This window comes from Notamacropus eugenii, chromosome 2 (genome assembly GCF_028372415.1).
Source record: "Notamacropus eugenii isolate mMacEug1 chromosome 2, mMacEug1.pri_v2, whole genome shotgun sequence".
Lineage (NCBI taxonomy): Eukaryota > Metazoa > Chordata > Mammalia > Diprotodontia > Macropodidae > Notamacropus > Notamacropus eugenii.
The window spans coordinates 44103323-44130641 of NC_092873.1; the positions used below are offsets into that span (position 1 = coordinate 44103323).

Consider the following 27319-nt stretch of genomic DNA (forward strand, 5'->3'; position numbering starts at 1 on the left):
GCCTTCTATAAAGGAAGGCATTGGAAGGAGTTTGGCACTCTGTCTTCTTCCAGTCAAGTCAGAGGAGAGAGGAGGCTGTGGGAGGTAAAGCCAATCAAGGCTTGGGTTAGCAGCATGGTGATGAGTTTAGAAGTGATGAGCTTATCCTGGGAGAGATATCTTTTAATTGAAACCAGACAGGGCAGCAGATACAAAGTGAAATGCCCTCTATCCATTATGCCATGCCCTGGGGGATAGTGCTTTGGGGTTGAGAGCTGTATTTTTTGTCAGTTGGGACAAGTCCTAAAGGCCATGATACAATGGACTTTCTCCTGCTCTTGTTCAACCTTGTGACTATTTTTTCAGAGACTGAAGCTAACACTGTTTAAAAATCTAAGTTTAGACAAATAAAAGCCCCCAGAGAAATCCTAGACTGGTGTGCCCATGTATACATCTATAATAGCTTCACAAATTACTTAATCCATTTTATCACCCCATAAATCAAATGTCAGAATATGAAGCAAAGGAAAATAAATAAAAAATGAAATACAAGGAGGGTGTGATTTTTCTTATTTAACTTCTAATATGTTAACTTTCTCTGTCTCTCTCTGTCTCTCTCTCTGTCTCTCTCTCTGTCTCTCCGTCTCTGTCTCTGTCTCTCTCTCTCTCTGTGTCTCTGTCTCTGTCTCTGTCTCTCTCTCTCTCTCTCTCTCTCTCTCTCTCTCTCATGCACACACACACACACATATTTTTGAGCCAAGTTCCATCAAGGATTTTCTACTGGTACCCTGTCAAGAGCCATGATGTAAGGAATTCCTGTGAGCGGCTTTGGGGGACTAGCCCACCAGCCTCATTTTGTTTTGTTTTTGCATGTGTTGGTAAATGAAACATATCTTCACTTCTTAATGATTTATTTCCTAAAATTTTATGTATTGGACTTTGGAGTCAGGATGACTTGACTTATTTACATTACTTAATTTCTGGCTGCCTCAGTTTCCTCATCTGTAAAATGGAGATAACAATAGTACCCACCTCCTGGAGGTATCAGGTTGATGAGATAATATTTGTAACGTGCTTTACAAACCTTAAAGTGCTGGATAAGAGCTACTGCTGGTGCTGCGGTTGGATTCAGGGGAATACTATCATTATCTTCAAAGCAGCTATATGGTATAGTGAATAGAGGGCTGGACTGGGAGTTAGGAAGACTGACTGTGTGGTCCCGGACTTGTTTCTTAATCAATCTGCCTAAGTTTCCTCATCTGTAAAATGGGAATAATTATAGATGTTGTAGGGCTCAAATGAGATATTTATTTGTAAAGTATAACATTAAAATATTATATAAATATGATTATCATTATTATCTGAAAGATTGTCTCAAGAGAGAATTGTTCTGTTTGACCTCAGAGAACAGAACAAGGGAGGGAGGCAGACTTCAGCTCAGTATAATGGAGAGCAACCTCAATGTTCTACCACACGGAGCTGTCCAGCATATAAACGAATGACCCCCTCTGAGGATAGTGGATATCTCCTCTCTGGGGAGTGTTTAAGCAGAGGCTAACTGACCACTTGTCTGAGAGTTTGTAAAGAGGATTCCTTTCCAGGTTCAGGACCAGATGATATCCAAGGACCCTTTCAATTCTGACATCCAGGGATACTCCAGGACATATCTGGGTTGTTAGGGAAGTGACTGGTACAGGCTTGGAGTAGCCAAAGGCAGAGTTCAAGAGTGAGGATGCCTGGTCTTCCATCCAAGAGAAGGATGTAAGCTCTCAGGAAAGTTCATGGTGTGTGATGGGGATTCAGAGTCATTAAGAGTACCTTACCTTCTAGGACCTTTTCTTCCAAAGATCCTGTAGTTCATCTGTGAATCTTCATCCATCTTCCCCCCCTCCTCCGCCCCTGCCTCCCTTTCAGATTTAAAGTGCCAGTTACTAGTCCCATTTTTTACAGAGGGAGACAGAGAAGTGGCGTGAGTTTGCCTGAGGTCTCATAGTAAGTCAGGGGTCAAACTGAGAGTAGCAACCCAGTCTTCTAAATTCTTACTTTCTTTTTTTTTGCTAAGATACTTTAGCTTTTCTCACTTGGCATGAGACTGATGTAGCTGAAATAAGTCTTAAAAACGATTGATTTTATCCTTATTAAAAAATAATCTTTTCTTGGATTCCAGTATTTTTTCTTTTGTCACAAATACATCCTGGGAGGGATTCCAGAAGAATCGTTTTGGAAAATGGACTGTGGTCCCAGAATGTGACCACAGTGAGAGGGCCAGAAGAAGAACCCAGCTGGTATAGCTTTCAGCCTCTCATCTCTCCTCCCTAGGCCAACTTCCTTTCATCTGATAGTGGAGACTATAATAATACTTCACTTGGCTCCGTTTAGGTTCATGGGATCATGGAACCATAGCTGGAAGGGACTTCAGAGGTCATTCCCTTCCTTTTACAGATGAGAAAACTGAGGTCCAGGGAGAGAAGAGACTTGTCCAAAGCCACATCAGAGGTGGGTTTCCAACCCGGATCCTCTGACTCCCAAGCCAATGCTTTTTCCCCGAAATGGTCCCTTGGCAATCTCTCTGATTGGGGTATCCTGTTTGGTTACGTCCTTTGTTTCTTGGTACCTGACAATAATAGAACAAATTCTCTTAGAACAGTTCCTCAAGACCCTCAAGGAGTGGGGGTGGAGACCCATCAAGTTTGAGAGAAGATTTTACTGCTTTTGCATCTCCAACAGTCCCCAGGCTCTCTCTTGGACATAGAGTCATTTCCTCTGATCCCCAACACCAACACTCAATCCTTGAAATGACTTTTAATTATCCTAGGTGACAATTGGCACTGACTATAAAGGGGCCTAGATTAAGAAACAGTGACATCTGCCTACCTATTACTGTGTAATAAGTATACTTAATTATCATCACATTATGCACAGATTAATTCTGTGCAATCTGTGACTTTTTGGTGCATAGGATGAAGCTCAACAGGCAGGAAAAAAAATCAGGATTCTTGTTTCCTTGTCTTAAAGATGTGTCTGCCTTGCCCTTAGAACAGTGAATGTCACCACTGCCAGGTTCAAACAGGGTAATAGGCTGAGTTTCAGATTTGGATTCTTACTGAAGCCTCATAAAATGTCTGCCATTGTCCAGGCAGAAGCAGCAATTGTCTAGAGCTATCACTTTTTGTCTTCAGCTTTGGGCCTTGGGCAAGTCAAATTCATTCCTACGGGTTAGTTTCCTCATTTACGAATTATGAACATTGGACTAGTTGAGGGGGTTCTTAACCTGGGGTCTGTGAACTTAATTTTTTTCTGGAAAATCATATTTCAGTATAATTTAATTCCTTGTTTTTATCTTATGCATTTAAAGTGCAAAAAAAAAAGTTATAAACCCCTAAGCAACTTTCACATTCTGGAAATTTCCTGATTTCTCAATTTCACTGTTGATCCCTCTAGTGGAATTGATGGTAATGTTTGGCACATAGTAGGTACTTAATTAATGCTTATTGACTGATGGCTTGATGGATTTAGGAGGTGAACAAAGTCTCAGGATTTTGCACTGGAACCACCAATGTCATGTGACCTTGGGAGTGGAAGTTGAAACATCATGTTAGTGGAAAGAGGACTTGAGTGGAGAGTTCATGTCCTAGAACTGCTGCTCACTCCCTCCATAAGCTTAGGCTGCTGCTGAATCCCCATGATATCCCTAGCAGTGAGAGGGATAGGGATGAAGACTGGAACTGGGATTTTATTAGTAGGAGGAGCTCCCAGATGAAGAGGTTCCTTCTGCCATGGCATATCACCACCTTCCCTAAACATTATTGTCTTTAGAGAATAGCCTAGAGCAATGATTCCTCAAGAGTTACACATTGCTATGTGTCAGAAGCAAGACTTTAGCCTAGACCTTTCTGGTTTTGAGGCCAGCACTACACCACTTGCCTTCTTGTTCCTCAGTTTATTCACCTGTAAAAGACAGGCATGGTATGATTCCAAAGTATCAATAGTGAAGAGTGCTACCCATATTCCTGACAGAACAATGATCTCAATATACATAACTTTTGGACATGGTCACTATAGGTATTTGTTGTGCTAGACTGCGCATGTTTGTTATGCAGAATTTTTTTTTTGTTTTCTTTTGCAATATTAAGAGAGAGAAGCAAATGCTTATTAATTTTTTTAAAGAATTGAGGACAAAAGAGGGAACTGGACAAAGTGATCCCTAAGATCCCTTTCACCTCTAAATCCAAGAAACCTTGGTTATTTGATCATCTGGACATAAGGATGCTATTGAAGTTTCTGGACAGAAGGAAATATGTTTGACAGGAGCACCTCAGTCTGGTTTGGCCTTTTAGGGATGAAGTGGATGGTGCACAAAAGACTTAGGAAGATAACTGTTCCAAGCAATAGGCATTTATTAGGGTACATTTTAACCTACACCAAAAGGAGTCAAGGAGACTCTTAGAGGGAGGGATGGAATGGTGTCATAAGACCCTAGAGTGGGACTGGAAGGGACCCTCGAGGTCATCTGATTCAGCCTTCTCATTTTAGGGAAGGGAGGGAGTAACCAGAGAGGGGTGAAGCTCAGGCCACCATCCTGTTCCCTCCAGCTCAGGACAGCTCTAAATTAGAGTCAGGGAGGGGATACAACCTCATCAACCTGAAAACACAGGGAAGGGCCATTAGGGTTTATGGGGGGCAGTGGGAGAATGGGTCAGAGAGTTTCCTACTCAGGCAAGTGACTGGTTTTCCATCTTTGTTGTCCTTGGTAAGAAGTTCCCTGTGGTTGGCTAGGGGAAGGTTTCAGATGGTGCTGAACCGAGTGCTCAGTTCAGATTCCATTTACTCCCCCTGTGATGTTGGGCAAGCACTTCCCTTTCCTTTCCTGAGCCTCAGTTTCCTCATCTATAAAACGGGGTCCCTTCCAGTTCTGAATCTATGGTCCTATAATTCTTTGGAAATTTCCAGGAAAGGGAAGGACAGAAGGACAGACAGAGATGCCAAGGAAGAGACATTTCTGGAGCAGAGGCAGTTTGTGGCAAGATAGAGTTGGTCCTCAAACAAATGAACTTCTGAAAAGAAAACCCTTGTTCTTCTGAAGTGATCTTTGTGCGTTCCTGGGAGGCATCCCCTGGGAGCAGATATCCCTCTCTAGCACAGGGTCTAATTCATCAGTGTCAGGCCTTTTGGATGGAGGCTACTTCCTGGGATGGAGGAATTGCCTTCAGGCTTGGCACAATCTTATTATTTTTATTTACCCATCAGCTCCCTGGAGGGAGTGAGGGCTGTGAATTTACTCTCACCACTTTTTCATACCCACTCCTGCTATTAATTTTCCTTCAATTATATATTCCAATTTCATTTCATTGGTACCTCTATTAATCTTCAGAGTTGCTTCCAATCACAAAATTACCCTGGACAGCACCTCCTCCTAAATTCTTCTTCTTCTGAGCATTTGTGTGCTGAAGTCTTTTATTGTCTGGGAATTTTCCATAAGCTTAAACTGTGGCTCTTCTTTGATTCCCAGTCCCATCACATATTAATTTCTTTTGAGCAAGCTCATTGCAAAACTTTGGGAGGTTTAGTTTATCCTATAACTATTCTGGGCAGGTAGCTTTCTTTTTGTCACCTTGGTTTAAGGAGAGAAATAATTCCTTGTAGACCACCCTTTTAGGGCTATTTCCCCAACTCACATTCACATTGACCAACAATTTCACCAGAAACTGACCATTTCTGTGCCACTTGTGGTTGCTGCAGTAACCTTGAGGGGCTGATTTTCTATTACTATCCTTCATGAGTCCCCAGCAGTGTGTTTTCCATTTCAGGTGGCCAGTAGACATCATTTCCCTAAAAGAAGCAAAGGGCATTTACTAAGGTCATATAATTAGAATAGTTGACACAAAACATCCCCCTAAAATCCTGGCCTCCTCTCTCCCACAAGAACATAGAGGTCTATGAGAAAGGGGGCTCTAAATGTAGAGAACATGGGGGGCCAAAGGGTAAATTCATTCCTCCTTGTTACTAGAAGTCTTTTTATGAGTACATAGCAACATTCCCCTCTAGTTCTTTCCTTCCTTGAGTGGCTGTCTTATTGTACCCATCTGTACACATGGTTGTCCTTTTATGTCCTCAACATGTCTCTCTGTACTCCCAGTTGGATGCATTGTCTCCTATAGGTCTATGAGAACATGGTCAGTGTGTGTGTGTGTGTGTGTGTGTGTGTGTGTGTGTGTGTGCGCGTGCGTGTGTGCGTGTGCATGTGTGTAACATTCCTTCAAGGTGTCCCCCCAACTTTACTGCTCTCTATTACAGATAAAAAGGCGTCTGCCTCCTCAAGGTGCTCCTGAGCCTGGAGTCCTCCACCACATATTTGCTTATCTGTTAAAATTCCTTTGCTGTTTAAAGTCCCCAGGAGCTGTGATTCTCTCGTTTGGTAAACCAATCACACAGTTTCATTCTTGACCCAATTATAGAGAAGTTCAGACTTTTAAAGAGATCAGAGGGTGTAAGCCATCTTGTTCATAAATTTAACGCTTCATCTTACAGACCTCCCTTACACTTACAACCTTGTAATTACCTTAATTGGGGAGGAGATTGAGCTCTGCTCTTAAGCTTGTATGATCCAAGATGATCATTATCCTGGATAATTCACTAGAATGTCATCTCAATTGTATCCTGACCATTGACTATAAGAGAGGTAGTTATCTGAGACTGATTCTCACTCAGTTTAAGAAATTTAAGAAGCAGATAGGAAGGATTATAGGATCATCAATCCAGAAGGTACCTCAAAGGTCATCTAGTCCAGTTCCTTCATTTTTGTAGACAAGGGAACTAAGGGATGGGGTATGGATGTAGCACCATGTAGATTCTTAGAAGGGAGAAGAACTAGGGCAAGTGAGCTGCATGGGCCAGAAGGCAGCAGTTGCTATTAGCAACCTCAAGTAGACAATCAACTTTTTCCCACACTGGGACTTCCTACAGCCAACCAGTAGGGGCATGGAGAAACAGGGTTTTCACTGTTGGTGCTTGGGAAGCTTTGTGTAGCCTTGCAGCTATAAGAATCCATTGATGGTTAGGGCAAAAGGCAGTACTCATTGCATAGTAGAGCACAGTTGTAGGAACTAGATACTCTTGGCTCTGTTTCCTCTGTGTCTAGGGGTAGCTTTCTCATCCTGTGAAGAGGGCAAGGGGGTACTGGTGGAGTGAGGTACAGAAATATAAAACATTAGTAAACATACAAAGTTCAAAAGAAACTGGATATAAGTTCATGTGAGAAGGGAACAAACATTGACAACTGAAAGGTTTTGCTCAAATGATGTCACCTGAGCTAAGCCCTGAAGAAATCAAAGGATGCTAAGAGGTAGAGAGAAGGAGGGGGTCTTCTAGATGTGAGTGAGAGTCAGAACCAAGTTATAGAGATAGGAAATGGAAAAGGTAATTCAAGGAATGCACCTAGAACATCTTGGAATGTGGAATGTGTGAAGGGGAGTAAGATGAGATCAGTCTGGAAAGGTACTTTGGAAGCAGATTACTCAACAAATGAATAAGCAGATTATGAAGGGCATTCGATGCTAAACTGAGGAATTGGCATTTATTGGAGAGAGGGATACCCTGAAGAAGGTTATGGTACAGTATAAAGAGAACTGAACCTACACTTCCTGGATCTGCCACTGGTGCCTTGGATAAGCCATTAAGCTTTTCTGGGCATCAGTTTACCCACCAGTAAAATGAGGCAGTTAATAGCCTCTGTGATTTCCTTCCATCCCTAGATCTGTGATCCTAAGATTTTTGAAATTATGTGGTCAAACCTGTGCTGTTGGAAGATGATTTGGCAACTGTGTAGATGAAGAATCAGAGTGAAGAGAGGCTGGAGGTAAGGTTCAATGAGGAGGCTGTTAGCACCATCTCAGCCAAAGAAAGATATGGGGCTCTAGCCATGTGAGTGGAAAGAAGGGTCCAAATGTGAAAGATGCTAAGAAAGTAGAATTGACAAGGTCATGGCACCTTGTACATATTGTCTTTTGTAGGACAATTTAACATAAATTGTGTGATTTGGGGCTACAGAGAGGAAGAATGGCAATCATTGTCCTCAAAAAGCTTACATTTTATTGGGGGAGGGGAGGCAGGGAGTATTGAATTTATACTTTGTCCTCAGGCTGACAGACCCACAACCCCTTTCTCTCTTTCCTCCTGTTTCAGTCCCCATCCCCCAAGTTAGGCAGGGAGGGAGCTGAGGGCCAGTCAATCTCACTTGTTGATAGATGGATTGATTATACTTTAAGGAAGCTCATTTGAAGGAAACATTAGGACAGCCAGGCCTTTGCCTTCTAAGCCATTTATTTCTGATGAGGAAATGAAGGTGTTCCCCTTGTTGTTGAAGAAACTTTAGACATCAGCTGGTGGATGGGGGTGTATCGGGGAGGGTGGACGCAGACAGATGCTTGGCCTGTTTGGCTGGACTTGGAAGTGAAGGGGGCTTGATCTGTTTAGGGTGATTTGGGAACTGGGTTTATAAGGTATATTCCATGACCTCCCCTATTTGCTACCCTTGTCCCCCTTCCTCTGATTGTTCTAGAGGAGGCTGTTGGAGGCTTAGTCCAAGAGCTACCAAAGGTAGAGAAACCTCTATCTCATTCCTGGCTTCTTTTTTAAAAATTTTTATTTTATTTTTAACTCTTTTATTGATGTTATCATCTCTCTTCTTCTCTCTCTCTCTCTCCTTCCTTCCTTCCTTCTTTCCTTCCTTCGTTCCTTCCTTCCTTCTTTCCTTCCTTCCTCCCTCCCTCCCTCCCTCCTTCCCCCCTTACTTCCTGATAAATCCCTCCTATCCCTGTTTCACTAGTACTCTTAGTTGTAACAAATAGAAAAATGAATCAAATGAACCCTTTGGCTGTGCCTCACAATGTGTGCCTCACTCTACACTTACAGCTCACCACCTCTACCAAGAGACAAGATGGAGGCATGTTTTAGGGTTGGTCTTCTGAGGTCTTGACTGCATTGATCAGAGCCATGAATCTCCTCAGTATTGTTCTCCATTGTATTATTGTGGACATTGCCTTGTTGGCTTTGTCCAGCAGCACCACCAACTGTGTCCTGGAATGGGTGTACTGTCCAGTAGAAGTCTTCCTACCCGACCTTCTCTTGCCCTTCTTACCTAAGTGCAAGCTGTATCTTCTCAATACCGTGTAATTCAGGAGATCTGGACTCAAATCCCACCTTATTGAACTGTGTGACCATGGACAAGCTCTTCAGTCTTCACTATCCTTTTTTGTAAAATGGGAAATCAGTCAACAAGCATTTATTATGCTCCTGCTCTGTACTGGCCACTGACTATGCTAGGCTTGGAGCTAATAATAATGATAAATAATACTTGCATTGCCTACCTCATGGGGTTGTTGTAAGATGAAAGTAGTACACAAATGTGTTATTTTCATTATTCCACAACTTCTTCTAACCTAATCTCTCCTTTTCCCAAGTCCCAAGACCCCCCAGATCTATTTTCATGCTTTTTTGGTAACATGATGGTTTCCATTTAGTTTTTAAATACCTGATAAGTCCTTTCCTCCACACTCCCACCCGAAGCCCCTGAAATTCTCTTACACTCTTTATCTAATGTATATAGCCTGGAAGGTTTGCAAACCACATTTGTTGGAACAACTGTGTGAGGTAGGTAACGAAAGTAATACCTTACCCATTTTACAGATGAGGAAACTAGAGGTTAAGCAGTCTGCAGATAGTCACACAACTAGTAAATGTGTAATGGGGGAAGGAACTCAAATCCTCATCTTCTGCCTTCCTAGGCCTCAGTTTATTCATCTGTACAATGAGAGGGTTGGATCTATGAGCCTCTGATTCTTTTAGATGACTCTAGCCATACCACTTAATGAATCTGGGACTCAGTTTCTTCATATTCATTATATTCGTATATATTCATTTATAAAATGGCCAGAGAGCCTCTGGAGTCACCTCCAATTCCGGGTTCATGTCTCTCTGGTCATTCCGCAGCATTCCCTCTCAAGCCTTCCTGTACCTCCTGTGTGAATCTATCTCTGGTTATGAATCAATCACTGAACATTTACTAAATACTTACTGTGTGCCCCCTGGGGCAGCTAGGTGGTGCCATAGAGCACTGGGCTTGGAATCAGGAAGATTCATCTTCCTGAGTTCAAATCCAGCTTCAGACATTTCCTAGCTGTGTGACCCTGGGCAAGTCACTTAACCCTGTTTGCCTCAGTTTCCTCAACTGTAAAATGAGCTGGAGAAGGAAATGACAAACCACGCCAGTATCTCTGCCAAGAAAACCCCAAATGGAGTCACGAAGACATGATTAAAACAACTGAGTAATGACAATGTGCCAGATAGTGGGCTAGGCACTTGGGATACAAAATTCAGCCTCTGAAAAAGAAATGTTTTCGGAATGGATCCCTTTTGCTAGAGCATTATGAGTATACAGCTAAAGCTCGGCCTCTGATAGATATAAAAATCTCATGAAGAATAAACAGAACATTTGCTCTTAGGTCTAGGGAGGTGGCATCCATTCACGGGAGGTGCTAATGATTGCTGTCTTTTAATGGAGCTAATTTAGCAATAACTTCTGGTTGATTCTCCAACTCATGGCGACTTTTGCTAGAGTTCGAACTTTACCTCTAGCATGTGCATAGAATACACTTTTTTGTTGCTTCCCCAAATGAATCTGTCCAGCATGCCTGCGGTTTCTTGCATGCGGGAGTTTCCTGGAATATCGCCATTCTTGGAGAGCTCTGCAGAGCCCTGGATGCCTGCTGTTCAGGGAGCAGTCAGGATTGGATCTGGGAGGAACCCATGCTGCAGACTCCAGCCCTGTGAGTCTGTGGATAATTTGTAAGTAGGGAAAGGAACTGGGGTAATGAAAAATAAATCTCCCACGTTATAAAACAGCCATCATTTCTATCCAAGGCTCTGTCAGCTCAAAAACATTACTGAGAATCCAAGGAGGAAGACAGAAATGGATCCAAATGGGAGCCTAACCTTTGAATCTGTGCAACTCTGTTTCAGAAAATAACTCATTTCTCACAGGACGCGTGACATGCTGTCTATGGCAGCTGTCCCCCTTTCACACCCCACACAATGAGTCCAATGGGTGCATTTAGCCATTCCTATAGTGCCTTTTGGATGCCCTAAAATGAGATAATATTTGTAAAACACTTAGTACATTGACTGGCACATAGTAGATGCTTAATAAAAGCTTATTCTCTTTTATTCCCTTCCCTAAAACCAATCAATTAACTGTGAGACCCTGGGCAAGTTACTAAGCTCTGTTTGCCTCAGTTTCCTTATCTGTCAAATGAGCTGGAGAAGGAAAGGGCAAATCACTCCAGTATCTTTGCCAAGAAAACTCAAAATGGGGTCATGGAGAGTCAGACACAACTGAAATGACTGAAAAACAATAAAAAATTCACTAACAAGCATTTCTTAAGCAACTGCTCGGGGTCAAGCACTGGACTCATGTCTACCCTACAAAGACAAAAGCGAAACATTTCCCACCCTGACAGAACTTTCCTTCTATCCATTAGTCAGTCCGCAAGCATTTATGAAGCCCCTTCTGCATCAGGTATTATATTAGGTAGTAGAGATGTAAACAAAACAGTGAAACAGTCCCCAAAGAGTTTACACTCAGTCAGTCAACAAGCATTTATTAATCACCTAAGGTATGCCAGGCTTTGCACTGAGTATTAAATATGGAAAGACAAAAGACTTTCTCCTCAAGAGAATAAAATACAATAAAATCTGCTAGGTGATAGAATTGTTGCACACTCTGTAATAACCTGAACCAGGGCTATCATGACGGCTTGTCTACCATTGGACAGTAATGGGAGATGGAGCTCAGTCTTATTAGGTCAACACCCATCAGCGTTAGATCACCCATTAAGTCCTCTCCCAGATGAACTCTTTGTATCCCCTCCAGAGCATCATGGAACCCAACCACAAACCAAAACCAGACACCTAGAGGGGCACAGTCATCCCATGCCTATCTTTCCTGGAGGTTCATCAGTCAGGGCCACTCATAACAATACTGAGGTAGGTGACAAAATCCCAGGCATCCTGATTCTAGGTCCAGGTCTCTGCCACTCAGCCTTTCAAAAATCCCTGGGCCTCCTATTCTATTCCATTAGGTAACAGATCTAGACATAAAACAGACCTCAGATGCCATCAAATTCAACCTTCTGATTTTACAGATGAGGAAGTAAGGCTCAGGAAAATTAATTTAAATGATGTCACACAGATAGTAAGAATCAGATGTAAGATTTGAACCCAGGACCTCTGTCTTGTTAACAGTGCTCTTTCCACTTCTGTCTCAGGTTATGAAGCCTCAGATGTTGAAGTAGATCTTTGGAATGCATCCCTTTTCACTAATAGAGTTATCAGAATGCAGCTAAGGCTCCAGCTCTGGTGACATAAAAATCTAATGAAGAATAAGGAGGAGGTTTGCTCTTAGGTCTAGGAAGGTGTCAGCCACTCACTGGAGGTGCTAATGATTGCCGGCTTTTAATGGTGCTAATTTAGTGATAAGTTCTGGTTGCTTCTCCCAGGCCTCTACGTTGCCCAAATAATGTTGACATTAACTGTTACGTGAAGTTCAGCTGTAACACACACATTAGTTTGGTGCTGCTGGTGATTCCAGGGATTGAATTCTTAGCATGTTGAATCCTCAGCCATCACTGGCCTTTACTTTCCTCTTCTCTCACCTGCTTCACTGTTTATTCTGACTGTGAAGAGGATCATAGAATCTCAGACCTAGAGGGAAAGAAAAAGGGAACTCAGAACCCAGCTAGTCTAATCCTTTTTTTTGTTTCAGACGAGTAAACTAAGGTCTAGACTAGTTAAGTGACTTGCCCAAGGTCGTACATATAGTAAGTGTTAGAGATGGGCTTCATTCCAAAGCCCCAGCCCTCAAGAGAGTACAAAACTAGCTTATATACCAGAGGGGTTCATAGGCTCCAGAGCTGGCAGGAGCCTCAGGGGCCTCAGTCCAAATCTGCTTATTTTAAAGATGAAGAAAATAAAACCTCCTAAGAGGACTTGCCTCCCCAGAGTCACACAGCTAATAAGACTCTGGGGGAGGATTTGAACTTCAGTCTTTTGGACTTCCAATCTATTGTGCCTCCCAGATCATCTATCTCCTATCTATCTATCTATCTATCTATCTATCTATCTATCTATCTATCTATCTATCTATCTATCTATCTATCTCCTATATCTTTCTCTAGCTTGTCTGCAGTGAGAGGACCCAGCTGGATTCCTTTGCCCCAGGGAATCTTGGTGAGGCCTATATCCAGTGTTATTGAAGAATTAAAAAAAATAAATGAAAAACCCCACCCAATCCAAAGGGCTAAAATAAATCTGATAAATGAGAAGCCTTTTAGCCTGAGGAAGGGAAGAAGTAAATAAATCCCCAAGAGAGAAAGCCAACAACCTTGCTGCACTGTTCCTGCAAATGTTCTGCAGGCCTGACTCTCAGAGCCTGGGGAAACCTTGTCTGGTGACCACGTCTGCACTTAGGGTAGGCAAGTTATCGCCAGAGGCGGTTGAGCCCTGTCTGCTCTGACTTCCCTGCCTGGTTTTATGGGCATATTTCTTACACACTGTACTACTATAAGGAAGTAAACCAGGCAGACGTCATGTGTTGTTCCCAGACTGAAGGCCCCACTTCTCTGTAACAAGTCTTGCATTTTCCTCTGCTTTCCTTCCCCAGGCAGGATTAAATCTCCAAGAGGCCTCTTTAATGGATTTAAGGTTCTTTTTTGTACCCATACAGTCCCCCTACCCCCACTCCTATTTGAAAGGGAAATAGATTTAGTGAGCACTGTCTGCTTTCCCCCAAGCATGAGAAGTTTTCTCTGTAAAGGAGGCAGAAATATAGGAGAAAAGAAACTCAAATCTCAGTCAAGTTCTGGGGTCCAGATATATGTCCTTTCATTGGGCCATAGTCCCCAAAGTACAATGTCAACCCTTAGATGGTTACATGTAGGATCTTAAGATCATAGATTCAGAAGTCAGAAGGGATATGAGAGCTCACCTTGTCCAATCCCCTCCTTTTACAGAGGGCAGAGAGACCCAGAGAGAGGAGGACCCAGGGCTTAACACAATGCCTAGTACATAGCAGGCGCTCAATTAATGCTTGGTGACTTGACTTAGAGTGACTTTCCCAAGGTCACATAGCAAGATAGAGGCAGAGAGAGGCCAATGTTGTCTCCACTCTGTCACCCTGCTTCATCCCTCAGTGGTCTTCATAACCATCATCAATGAATATTCACTTGAACTATATAATGTTAATGATGAGGCTTACCTTGGAGAAGAATTGAGAATATATACCTTTTTTTCTCTCTTTGGGGAACTAGGGGAACGTGGATATGGAATACGGGAAATATTGTTAGATGTGGTTGGTTTTGCTTGAAATGACTTCCCCTCCAATCTGTTATGAAGAAGGACTCGAAGCCATAGGAAAGCGAGGGGGGATTACAGGAAAATGAAAATGACTTAATTGATAAAGCTATCAATGAACAAGATTACTATTAAATACCTACTGTGTTCCAGGCACTGTGTGAAGCACTGGGAATTCTAAGACAAGAAGGGACCAATCCGTGCCCTCAGGGAGCTTTTATTCTGTGGTTGTTCAGCCCTGTCAGACTCTTCATGACCCCATGGACTATACTGTTCATGGGGTTTTCTTGGCAAAGATCCTGGAGTGTTGTGCCATTTCCTTCTGGAATGGATCAAGGCAGTCAGAGGTTAAGTGACTTGCCCAGGGCCACACAGCTAGTAAATGTCTGAGGCAGGATTTAAACTCAAGTTTGCCTGTTTCCAGACCTGGCACTCTACCCACTGAACCACCCAGCTGACTCACATTCTGTGGAGGAAGCAGTAAACACATGGAGACAGAGGCATGTAGAAAAAGAGACAAAATAGAGAAAAGATGATTTTGTGGAGGAGGTGGGGGGAGATTAGAAAAGGCTTCCTAGAGAAAGTAGCAACTGAGATGCGCCTTCATTAGGGATTGGTTCTCTGCAATGGGAGGGAGGAGGAGTGCATTCCAGTTACTGCGGACGATCAGCACAGAAACAAGATAGGAAATAGGGTGCCCTGTATGAGGAACAGTAAGGAGATCAAGGTTATTGACTGGATTGCACAGCACGTGAAGGGGTCTAATTGTAATAAGAATGGAAAGTGAATTGGTCACATATTTTGAAGAACTCTGAATGCCAAACAGAGGAGTATCTCATCCTAGAAGAGGCATAGCATCCCCGGAGTTTAATGAGAGGGGGAGTGATGTGGGGAGACATGCACTTCAGGAAAATCACTTTGGTAACTGTGCAAAGGATGAATTGGACTGTGGGGAGACATCGAGCAGGGGAACTAGGAGTCATAAGGCAGAGGGAAAGATGGAATGATAAAAAAATGATCAGGGAATAGAATTTCAGAATCTGTGAATATGGAAGTGGAACACTTGTTGGTGATGGCAGGGTTAAATGCATGAACATCTCTCTGGTGGGGTAGAGGAGTATAGGTCATGTGTACTGAAAATCTTTTGCAGTACTGGGTTACTGATAATTATCTGATTCTCAAGCCTACCTCTGCCCTTTCTGTGAAAAAAGGAAGGAACCAGGAAAGCACATGCTTGATGTAAATAAAGGAACAAATTGTTTGTTTATACCTGTCTTAGGTACTTTAGATATATTCATATTTCACACTTGGGTTCTTCAATGGATCTGAAATGAGATGGAAAGAGTACTAAGTTTGGAGAACCCGAGATCGTGGGTTCCAGTCCTTCCTCTGGCACTTACTACCTGAGTGTTCATGGGAAAGTCGCCTTAGACCTCAGTTTCCTCATCTGTAAAATGAAGGGTTAGGACTAGGTAACCTCTAAGATCCCTCCCAGTTCTAAATATATGATCCTTTACCAATGGGTATTCTTCCTTCTGTTGTTAAATCCTACACAGAGAATCTATGTAGTAGGCTGTTAAAATTCCTTGGGTACCAGTATAATGGTCAAGCCATCCATTTATTCAGATCTAGAAGAGATGTGGATCTAGTTCTTCAGTAGATTATCCACTCCTTGGTCAGTGGACAAAGATCTGACTTTCAGAACACCAAGAGTTAGATCAGTATTTATAGATGGTCTGAAATCTGTGATTCTTAGCCTTTTCACTTCCTTTGTCTGCTACTCCACCATTGTCACTGGAGAAGTATAAGTCTGGGTGCCATTTTGTATTTTACAAAATTTATGTTACAAAGTCAAAAAACAAAACAGTTTCGATCCCCGGGGGAACTTACATTCTATGGGGGAAACAGAATATACATAGATAAATACAAAATGTATGCAAAGTGAATCCAAAGTAGTTATTAGCCAGGGTGTGTGTTTGCTGAGGGGGGCAGTGTTGATAGCCAAGAGGGTGGTAATCTCATGTTGGATGTATCACTTGAGCTAGATATTAGGTGGACCTAAGAATTCCAAGAGTTGGACATAAACAGGAAAAGCATTCCTGGCATGGGGGATTGTTTGTGAAAGGTGAAGGGAAAATATAATGTCATAGAGAGAGAAAAACAAGCCCACCCCTTCTCAGCTTTGGAAACATCATCAATCAGTACTGCCAATGGTGCTGGAAAGTCCATGCCAGTCTATATTAGTCATTCTCCCCATGACTTTCCAAACTAAAACACATCTCCTTGGCCACCACTCTTCCAGATGACTCATTTCCCCCATTAGACTCTGAGCTCCATGAGGGCAAGGATTGTCTCACATTTGGTTCCCCAGTGCTTTGGCTATAGTAAGCAAATAGTGAATGGTCATTAGTTTATTCGGTTTGTTTATTTTTTCCCCTAGGCCATGCTGCCTCCTTGACCAAGGACCAAGTCTGGTGTTTAGTTTTGTCTAGGAAAATATAACTCTTGACCATGAACTTAGACTCTTTTGGGTCATGGGATTTTCTACTGGAGCTGGTGGGGTGGGATGGTCCCTGGGACTTGTTCCTTTGGTGGAGAAAACATAAGTGATGTCCTAAAGGGTTCAGCCAGGCTGCCCACCTGATGTAAGGTATGGGGTCTCTAGAGGGTGGGGTCTCTGAGCTTGCTGGAGCAGCAGAAATGAGATGGGAGTGAGGGGGTGATAGTGGTGGTGGCGGGCCATCTGTCAGCTCGAACAGGACTTATTAATGTCAGAGTCAAGTGTTCAGCCAGGCTGGAGAAAGTTATTGAAGAAGCCTTTGAATGAATAAAAGTCTTTCTCCTTTTTATGGCGCTCTTATTGATCCGAGACTGTTTATAGCTGTAACACAACTGTAAATTAGGGGGATGGAACCAGGGCTGTAGTGGGAGGCTGGGGCTCCTACACTGTTCCAAAGCCTTTCATCATAACTTCTCTAGGATCAGGTATTTTCAGGTGCAGGTCCATTCTCTTTTCCTTTAAGAGGTCAGTTTTGAAAGGCTTAGTCTTTATCCTAAGGCTAGGACAGTGCTTGAGGCCTGATGGGATTGTGGCAAGACTAGTTTTGGCAACCTCAGACTCTGTTAGACCTTGAACCCATGGCCTAGCCATTGCCTCTCATTCTGCCATATCCCATAAAACCGGATTTCTTCACCTTGTTGTTTATCCTGAACCCCTCTGGCAAACTGGTGATACCTATGGATGGCTTCTCAAAATCCTATTTTTGAATTCACAAAATAAAATAAATAGGATTATAAATGAAACAAATTATATTGAAAGAAAGATGCATTTTTTTCCTGTCCAAGTTCGTGGTCTCTTAGATGTCTATCCATAGACCTCTTGGGGGTCCTTAGATACCAGGTTAATAACCCCTGTTCTAGAGGGCTAAGCTCACACAGTAAGACAGAGACCGAGGAGACCTTTTACTATTTCTCTTAAGAAACCTCACTTCCCCTCATTGGTTCTACAGAAACAAGGGCTGCAGGCAGTTACATACTTTTCTCAACCAAGTTCTGGAAAGATCTTTTATAACCTCAAGGTCTCTCCTTCTATAATGCAAATTATGTCCCTGTTTAAACAATTAATCAATCCTCTGAGAATTTACTGAGCTAGGTTCTGGGATCCTCATATAAAAGTGCTGTGGCCCTTGCTCGCTAGAAACTTAGCTTCTACTGGAACGGATAATATATCTACAGATAATAAATGCAGGATATATGGGAAATATATACAGGGATGGATATGTATAACTGGGGCGATCAGGGAAGGCTTCTGGTAGATGTTGAGCCTTGAAGAGATCTGAGGATTCTCGCAGGCAGAGGGGGAGAGGGAGAACATTCCTGGCATGGGGCTTTTACCCATCACTTAATAGTTGTTTTTTTAAACTCTGGTTCCTTTGTGCCATCCCAGAATTTCTCTGGGACAGGGTTGCCTGATAAATAATTAGAGCAAGAATTTAAGAGAATATAAGCTCCTTGAGGGCAGGAACTGTTTTGTTTTTGTATTTTCCAGACTGAGGGTAGGCACTTAATAGGTATTTGCTAATTGATTGATTATCCTTGGTGCAGACATTCAAGGGCCTGGAGTTAGAGAATCTCTGATTAGTTTACTCTCTGAGGCCCTCCTGTGATCAAAGTCTCCAAGGGCTGGATGGGGAGAGGGGTAGAAAATGGAATTTCAGAGAGCCCTAACTCAGACAGATGTGTGCTGTCCAGCTTGATTCTCATAGTGATTTTGTTTTTACAGAAAAGCTTAATACATAATACATCAGCCCATTACTTTCCCCATTTATATGCCGTTGTCTTAGTGGGTACTCACAGCTGCACTTTCAAATCCTCATTGACTCAGAGGTCTTCCTTAGGTCTGACCTCGAGCCAGTTTTCTCTTGGTTTAGAGCATATCTATGCAGTCATGAAGGATGTTAACGGACACAGTCTGATGGCAAGCCAATTAAAAGCCTTTGTCTTGTTGGCCCTCTTTTCTGTCAGCTCAACAAACATTTACTAAATACCTGCATTTGGGAATACAGTATGAAAACACAATAGTCCCTGTGACAAAGAGCTTGTATGCCTCTGGAATGTCAGAGCAGAGAGTCAGTCAGCCAGCTGGAATTTATGATGTGATTACCATGTGCCAGGCACCGAGCACTAGGGATACAGAAAGGCAAAATGCTGGGCATCCTTGAGGACCTCCAAGGCTAAAAGGGACCTTGGGATGTCAGAGCTGGGAGGGACAAAGAGTCTTAGGACTAGGAGGAACCTCAGAATATAGAACCTATGATGTTAGAACTCAAAGGAATTCCTTATGCAATCTAGTCAAACTCCTCATCTCCACAGATGAAACAACAACAGTGGCCAATCAAAGTCCATTCAGTGTCCTGTAGCAAATAAAGGGTGGGGCAGGGGACCTGAAGCCAGCTGTCCAATGCTCTTTCCTCTCTGCCTTGCTCATTCTGAGAGGTGCCTTGATTGTATTAGAAAAGAAGTCAGAGCAGACCAGGAGTCCTTACACGCTATTCCTGAAAATCATTTGACCCTCTTTTCATTTCCCCTTTACAGAAATCCGTGAGGCCTTTCGGGTTCTGGACCGGGATGGAAATGGCTTCATCTCCAAGCAGGAGCTGGGCATGGCCATGCGTTCCCTGGGCTACATGCCTAGTGAGGTGGAGCTGGCCATCATTATGCAACGCCTGGACATGGATGGTAAGGCCTGATCTCATGGGGACCTCCCGCAAACAGCTGGAATCCTTGGCCTAGGCAAGATCCCAGGCCAGCTGCAAAGTTTCCTTACACATCTGGCTTGCTCAGGCTCAGCAGTCTACTTCCACAGGTCCAGCAACAAAGCTCCTTATTTTATTCACTCATCATGTCGTCCTTCTTCCCAACTGCTGGGGAATAGTGAAAAAAAAAAAAGAGGATGATGAGATAGGAGAGGCAGTGAGACAGAGATGTGCTAAGAAATGTTTAACAAGCAGCTTTCTGGAAAAAAGCACCCAAAGCACACTTATAAGTTTAACCAACTTTATTCACATTTTCTTTATCATTTTCCCAAGTCTAGATTAGATAATTAACAAAACAAAATCAAGCCCTGGTTTATACATTTGCTGATTTCTACCAATTAGCTCTCCTGAGTTCCAGCTAGCTCCAACATATCTCTGTTGAGGTTTAATGAAAGATTATAAGACTGGAGTCAGGAGACCTGGGTTCTATACCTATGTCTACCAGTAACCAGTCACATGACCTTGGGTAAATCAGTTTGTCTTGGCTGACCTTGTTTTTCTCATCTGTTAAATGGGAGAGTAGTTCTTTGTCCTGTGACTTGCATCCAAAGTGACTTTCAGCTGTAGATTCTGCAGTGCATTATTTCTGTGACACAGCCCTCCCTCACTCAAAACAAAGTCAAGTGCAAGTCATGTCATCATTTCTCTGATGGCATGGTTTTCTTCAGTAACGATGGACAAACACACATTTCTGTGACATTAACATTTCTTGGAGGACCAGTAGTTGAGGCATTGCGATGTTATGAAGTGGAGCTGAAGTGGGGGTGGGATGAAAAGCCTTCTCCCAATGTGGCAAGCCCACCATTGTTGACAGTGCCATTCCTTTTGGCTTTGGATGATAATCTGACCCATCACAGTATCTCGTTTGTAATTTTACCTTCCTGTGACAGTCAACAGACTGACAAAGCTGACAAAAATGCTTTTTTTGGGGAAGATGGGGCAATTCATACACTTCCATTCCATTCCATTTAATAAGCATTTATTCATTAATAGAAACACAGCATCCAAAAAGTAAAAAAAAAATTAGTCTTGCAGTATTTTATCATGGTCGGACCACATCTAGAGAGTAGTGGAGGAGCCACTGTTTGAAAAGGGATGTTTTTGTCAGACTGGACAGTATATTCAGAGGAGGTGACCAGGAGGATGAGGGGGGTTGGAACCCATGTCAAGTGAGGATTGATTGGAGATGGGTACGTTGTATGTACTTAGTCAACAAGTATTTATGTGCTGGGCACTGTGCTAGGCCCTGGGGATACAAAAAAAGACAAAAAACCAGTTCCTCTTTTTGAAGAACTCATTTTCTAATGGGGGAGATGACATGCAAGTAACTATATACATGTAAGATCATTAATGCAGTGTAAGGAAGAGGTCATCTCAGAGAAGAGAGTCTAGATATAGGAGGATGGAGCAAGGCCCCCATGAAGTTCTGAAGGAAGCTAGTGAGGAGAGAGAATTCCAGGCATGGTCGACTACTGCTGAGGATGCTTAGAGTTGGGAGATTGTGTGTGAGAATAGGAAGTAGTCTCCAACTAATGCTGCATCGTAGACATTAAGGGAAGGAAAATGTAAGAAGACTGGAAAGGTAAGAATGGGCCAGGTTGTAAAGAGCTTTCAATGCCTAACAGAGGATTTTATGTTTGATCTTGGAGGGAGTGGGAACTAACTAAGTTGTAATCCCATGGTTAGACCTACCATGGTTAGGCAACTCACTTTGTTAGCTATTTGAAGGGTGGATTTGAGTGAGGAGAGATGTGAAGAAGGGAGACCAGCTGGAAAATGTCTATAAAAAAAACTAAGGGAAAAGGAGAGGATTATTGTATTTAAATATGTGAAGGAGAAAAGATGAGATCTGTTGTGTTTGGTCCCAAGGAATGAAACCAGGAATAATGGGAGGAAGTGGTGAAGAAAGATAGTTTGGCCCCACATAATGAATAAAAACAAAGAAACAAGACTTTCTAAAAATTAGAACTGTTTGAAAGTAGGATGGTCCTGTGATTGGTTAGCTCCCCATCTTTGGAGGTCTTCAAGGGGAGGTTGGGTGGCCATCATTGGGGATATTGTAGATGGTGCCTCTATGACTTCTGACTCTGAAATCCATCATCCACTGATAATCCCACCTGAAGGGGAGGATGGAGACAAGCAACTCCAATCATCCTGATCTCTATCTGGCAACTGGACCCAGATGACTCTGGAGGAGAAAGTGAGGCTGGTGACCTCGCAGAGCTCTGCCTCACTTCAATCTGGTTCAGTTATATGTCATGGCATCATCTTCTTGATATCATGGTCCTCTTTGACAATGAAGGACAAATAACCATCCCACCTAATGAGAAACCTCAGTGATGTCTTGGGACTCCTGCTTTGCCAAGAGATGGGCCAGGGACAGGGAAGGTTGAGGGGTAGCTGCAGACTGGGGCTGAGAGTTTCAGTGGCACAGGATGGATCTTCCCAGGCTAAGGACTGGCTTTTGGCCTTTGTATTCCCAGAACTTAGCACAGTGCTGACATTCAGCCGGTACTTAATAAATGCTGTTAGATCAATTGAATACACAACCATGGACACTCCACACCAGCTAGACTTCCAGAGATGGTGCCAACATTGCTGTTAATTTCACTTAATGCACACCTGTTAGGCATCAGACTCTGGGCTAGGCACCAGGGGTATGAAAAGAGGAACAGCACAGTCTCTGCCCTCAAGGACTTTGTGTCATATTAAAGGGAAACAACATGAACAAAGATGAGGAAATATAAGATGTCATGTTTGTGTGTGTGTGTGTGTGTAGAGAAAAAATAGCATGTGTATGTACATATATAGTGTGTTTGTGTGCATTTGTGTGGAGAGTGAATATATATGTGTATGTATATATATAGAGAGAGAGTGTGTATGTAAGTATATATATATGTATATATATATGTAGCGAGAGAACGTATGTATCACACATATATAGTATATGTGAATATATACACAGATTACATAGATATTTTTATTCATATTACATATATATAGAAAGTGTACATAGTGTGTGTATATATAATTTATATATAGTACACATATATGGTATGCATGCATATATATACACACAGGGTATATATATGTATATGTATACATATATATATGTGCATGTATGAAGAGAGAGAGAGAGAGAGCGAGAAAGAGAGAGAAGAGGAGAGGACAAGAGAGGAGAGGAGAGGAGAGGAGAGGAGGGGGGTGAACAGTAGCATCTGTGGTGATAAAGATAGACCTTGATTAGTAAATGGTCCTTGAGCTGAGGGGCCCTTGAACCTGAAGGAAGGTAGGGATTTTCAGAGCCAGAGGTATGGAGGAGAGCGTTCTGGGCCTGGGGCATCAGCCTGTACAAAGGCTGTGAGATGGGAAAGGCAGTGCCCTGTAGGGTGGACAGAATGGAATCTAAAGTAAGGAAGACGAATGTGAAGGGAGGGCAGGCTGAAGACATTGTGAAGGATTCTAAAAGCCAAACAGAAAAGCTGGTATTTTATCCTCAAGGCCGAAGGGAGCTATTAGAACTTCTTGAGTTGGGGAGTGGCAATGAGACCTCCTCCGTGCCTTGTTCACCTCCTCTGGAACACGAAGGGGTTGAACTACATGAATTCAAAGACTCCTCCTAGTTTTGATATTCTGTCACTGTACAATTTAGTGGAGAGTAGAAAATCTCTTAAAAACATACAAAAAATATTTTGTTGTTCCTTTCGCTAACTTCCCAGTAAACATTTGCTATCCATGAGTAAGACGTTTATTAAAAAGCATTTGCCTTTCCTTTGAAGTGTGGTTTCCTTGACATTTTATTTTGGTTCCTACAAAGAATCTGTAACATAAACATATGCAGATCATCTATTAGGATAAATTAAATGATCACTTAATTTGGTTTGTCAGGGGCCTAAGTGAATCTGTGCAAACTGAGGCTAGGCTGAATTTTTAAGATAAGCTGAAATCTACTCCCAGCAGACCAGAGACGAGAGGAAAATTCCCATGAATACCTGGGAAATATTCATAATGATTAATTTTGTAGAAGTAAAACATTGAAAACAAAGTGGGTGCTCATCACCTGGCAGATGGCTAAACAAATTGAGATATATGTGTGATGTATAAAAAGTTTGAGAGATAATTTTTGGATAATTATCATTTTATTAATCATGCCAGCAATAATTAATAAAAGGGTCGGTGGCTTTCTTGAGTGCCAAAGATCCCTCATGGAACCTATGCAATGTTTACATGCCCTTAGAAGAATGGATATTCCTGAGGGTGGCCATTGACTCAGATTGATTAACAAGTAATGAGAGATGGACCTGTTCTAATGAGGGGCTGGGTGACTTGTGACTTGGATCACTCCCAGCCTTAAGTAATCTAGACAAAGGAATTAACCGCCCCCCCTCTCCCCCTGCCCTTTCAAATCTGTCTGTCTAAGTGGTTTTTCTAGTTGATTGAGGCAATAACTCTACTACATAAGCTAGTCTAGGTGGGGTAAATTTTTGGGATCTCCCCGATAATTTGTTATTTAATAATCATTTCTCATTATCGCATCCTAAGAAATGTGAGGAAGTCAGAGAGACTTGGTAAGACTTGTGAATTGATATGGAGGAAGTAACATGAACAAAACCAAGTGAATATCGTACATTTCCAGTGATGGCAAAGGAAACAGCAGTAATACACATCAGAGCTCTGTGATGAATGCCAAGGTCAATCTTGACTCCAGAGAATTGTTGATGAAGTGTCTCTCCCTCTCAGTGGAGAGGCATTGGCCCCAGCTACAGACCGAGGCATATCAGAACTGGACCATGAGTCATTTTCTTTTGCTGAGCTGTATTTCTTTGCTGTAAAGGAGGGCTCCATTGGGGAAGGTTATTTGAAAATGAGAATAATGTAGATAAAAGGTCAAGAAAACATTTTATAAAGACAGTGTCTGAAAATGAGTTAGTACCAAAATTAATTGGTAATCTTTTTTCTCCCTTGGGGATTCAGATTCTAGGAAATAACTTGAGGTTTGATTAGCTGTCTTGTTAACCTCATGCAGGAGTCCTCCAGATCTCCCCTAACATTATGGGGTGTTTTCAGTCAGCCTATAAAAGACCTGGGTCCTAATTTCATCTTTTCCTCCGCTCTTGGGGAAATGTGCAGATAGTCCTCAGAGAGGCAGTCCTTTCAAATTAAGGTTCCCCATTGACATCCAGCAACAGGGAGCTCTGTGGTCACAGGACCGTGGAGAGGAATGTTCGGGGCAACGCTTTTCCAGGTGGGTCTAAGTGGGGATAGTGATTATTACATGTGCCCAACAAGAGCCTTCTATGTAACCTGAGGGAGTGTGCGAGCAGGATCAACTTAACCAGAGCATCTGGGCATGGTTAGGAGGGAGTGGAGCTGTCTCACTGGAAGGATTAACCACACACGTTTCCCCCTCTGGGGACCTGTGCCGGCTCATGCCCGATGGTGAAGTCATACTGTTGGCAGTAGACAGGGCTGAAATTAGTCTGAGGCTGAGCCGCATAAGGATTTCATTAGGGAATACCTTGGGAGTCTATATGTGTTGCTGGCTGCACCAGCAATGGTAGCCTCCTCAACTGGCTTTAAGGGCTAGTTTGGCTTTTATGGACACAAATCCCACGAGAGTCAACTAGGGTTAGTTTCTAATAAGTACCCCATTTGCTAAGGAGATGATTGGGTTAGAAGACTGTGGCAGAGTTGACTTTTGGACTCTAAGCCAACTTATTTTAAATAGCTGAAAATGATACTAGCTATAGCTGTGTCTTTGACTATGTGTTAAGCACTGGAAGAGTACTACAAATGACTAGGTAGGACTGGTGCCCAGTTCAAGGTGTCGTAGCTGATTGTTTTCAGAATCTCAGAATTTTCTGTTGGAATAGAACCCATTGACCACCTAGTTCAGCCTTTATCTGGAAGGAACTGCCACTATAACATAGCTAAAAAGTGGTCATCCAGTTCTTGCCTGAAGACCTCCATGGAGAGGGAAGCTACTGCCTCCTGAGGGAGCCCATTTCCTTTTGAATTAGCACCGATTGTGAGGAAGTTTTTCCTGACATCCTCCCAAGCTGGCTTCTTTGCAACTTCTACACACTGGGCCTGATTTTGTCCTCAGGGGCCAAATCAAACAAACATAATCCCTCTCCAACCTGACAGTCCTTCAAATACTTGAAGACAGCTCTCATTTTCCCTGACTTTTCTCTTCTTTAGGCTAGACATCCCCATTTCCTTTAGCTGTGCCTCGAGACAGGGTCAAGGTCCTTTGTCACGCTGGTTATACTTTGGACCCTTTCCAGATTATCAACTTTCATCTCAAATTGTGATCCTCAGAATTGAACATAAGATTTTCTGAACATTTCACTATAACTGCGGTCTGACTAGGGCAGATTATGGAGGGACTACCATCTCTTTGTTGCAGAGAAGTTTGCCTCTCTTAAGACAACCTAAGGTCATGTGAGCTTTTTTGGCTGCCATCATCAGCTTGGCATTCACTGAAGACCCCAGATCTGTTTCAGGAAATCTGCTGCCTAACCATGCTGCCACGGCCAATCTGTTTTTGTAAGCTGAGTTTTTGAACCCAAGCATAAGATTTTACATTCTATTTAATTATGTTTCCTTTGCCTTTAAAGAAATGAATTTTCTGTATTGATATCACCTTAATTTCTGATATATCCCTCTCTACTCTTCTACCCAGGAAACATCCTTGTACAAATAATTTTTTTAAAAAAAGAAAGAAAAGAGTATTTGGCAAAACCAATCAATAAGTCAACAGTTTGATAGTACGAGTATATTCTATAGCCATGGTTCTCCACTTCTGCAAAGAAGTGAGGGAGTTGCATTTTCTCAACACTTCTTGAGGGCTAATGGTCATTATAATTACACAGCATTTAATTTCATTTTTGGGAGAGTTAACTGCCATCTTATTAGATAGACCTCAATGCTGTAATCTGTCAAAATCTTTCTGAATCCTGCTTCAGTTGTCCAGTATGGTAGCTATCATCTGTGAATTTGATGAACATGCCATCTATGCCCTTACCTAAGTCACTAATCAAAATGTTGGCACAGGACCAAGCGTAGATCCCTCAGGTGCTCCCCTGGAGTCCTTCTGTCTTATTGAATGAACTATTAATGACTACTCATTGAGTAATAAACACTTATTTGTCATGTGACCATCTAATCAGTTCCTAATCTAATTATATTATTTTCTAGTCTACATCTTTTTGTTTTCCAGTCAATAAGAATTTATTAAATACTTTCTATGTGCTATAATAAAATATCAGATACTTTATCAACTACTTCACTAAAAATCTAATAAACTTTCTAATTCTCCTAATCAACTAGTTTAGAGGGAAAAAATAGAAATTAGGTTAGGCAGACATAACCATAAGGCTATGCTGGTTCTTTGCAATTTCTTTTCTTCCCCCTAGATGTTCATTAATCAGGGCAGTTAGATGACCCCATAGATAGAATGATCAACTTGAAACCAGGAAAACCTGAGTTAAAATTCTGCCCTGAAACTTATTAGTCATGTGACCCTAGGCAAGTCACTCTCTCAGTTTCCTCATCTGTGGTATGGGGATAAAAATAGCACTTACTTCACAAGATTTTTGTCCAGATCAAATGAGATAGTA

The 27319-nt window shown here is 42.3% G+C and overlaps 1 protein-coding gene across 2 annotated transcripts in view; it reads left to right on the forward strand.

The window, feature by feature from the left end:
- CALN1 (calneuron 1) overlaps window positions 1–27319 on the forward strand; it is a 483181-nt gene that overhangs the window by 185997 nt on the left and 269865 nt on the right. For both annotated transcript variants that reach the window (XM_072640114.1, XM_072640113.1), the window contains one exon: window positions 19477–19620. In XM_072640114.1, coding sequence (XP_072496215.1) covers window positions 19477–19620 — 144 coding nt within the window. The remainder of the gene's footprint in view (window positions 1–19476; window positions 19621–27319) is intronic.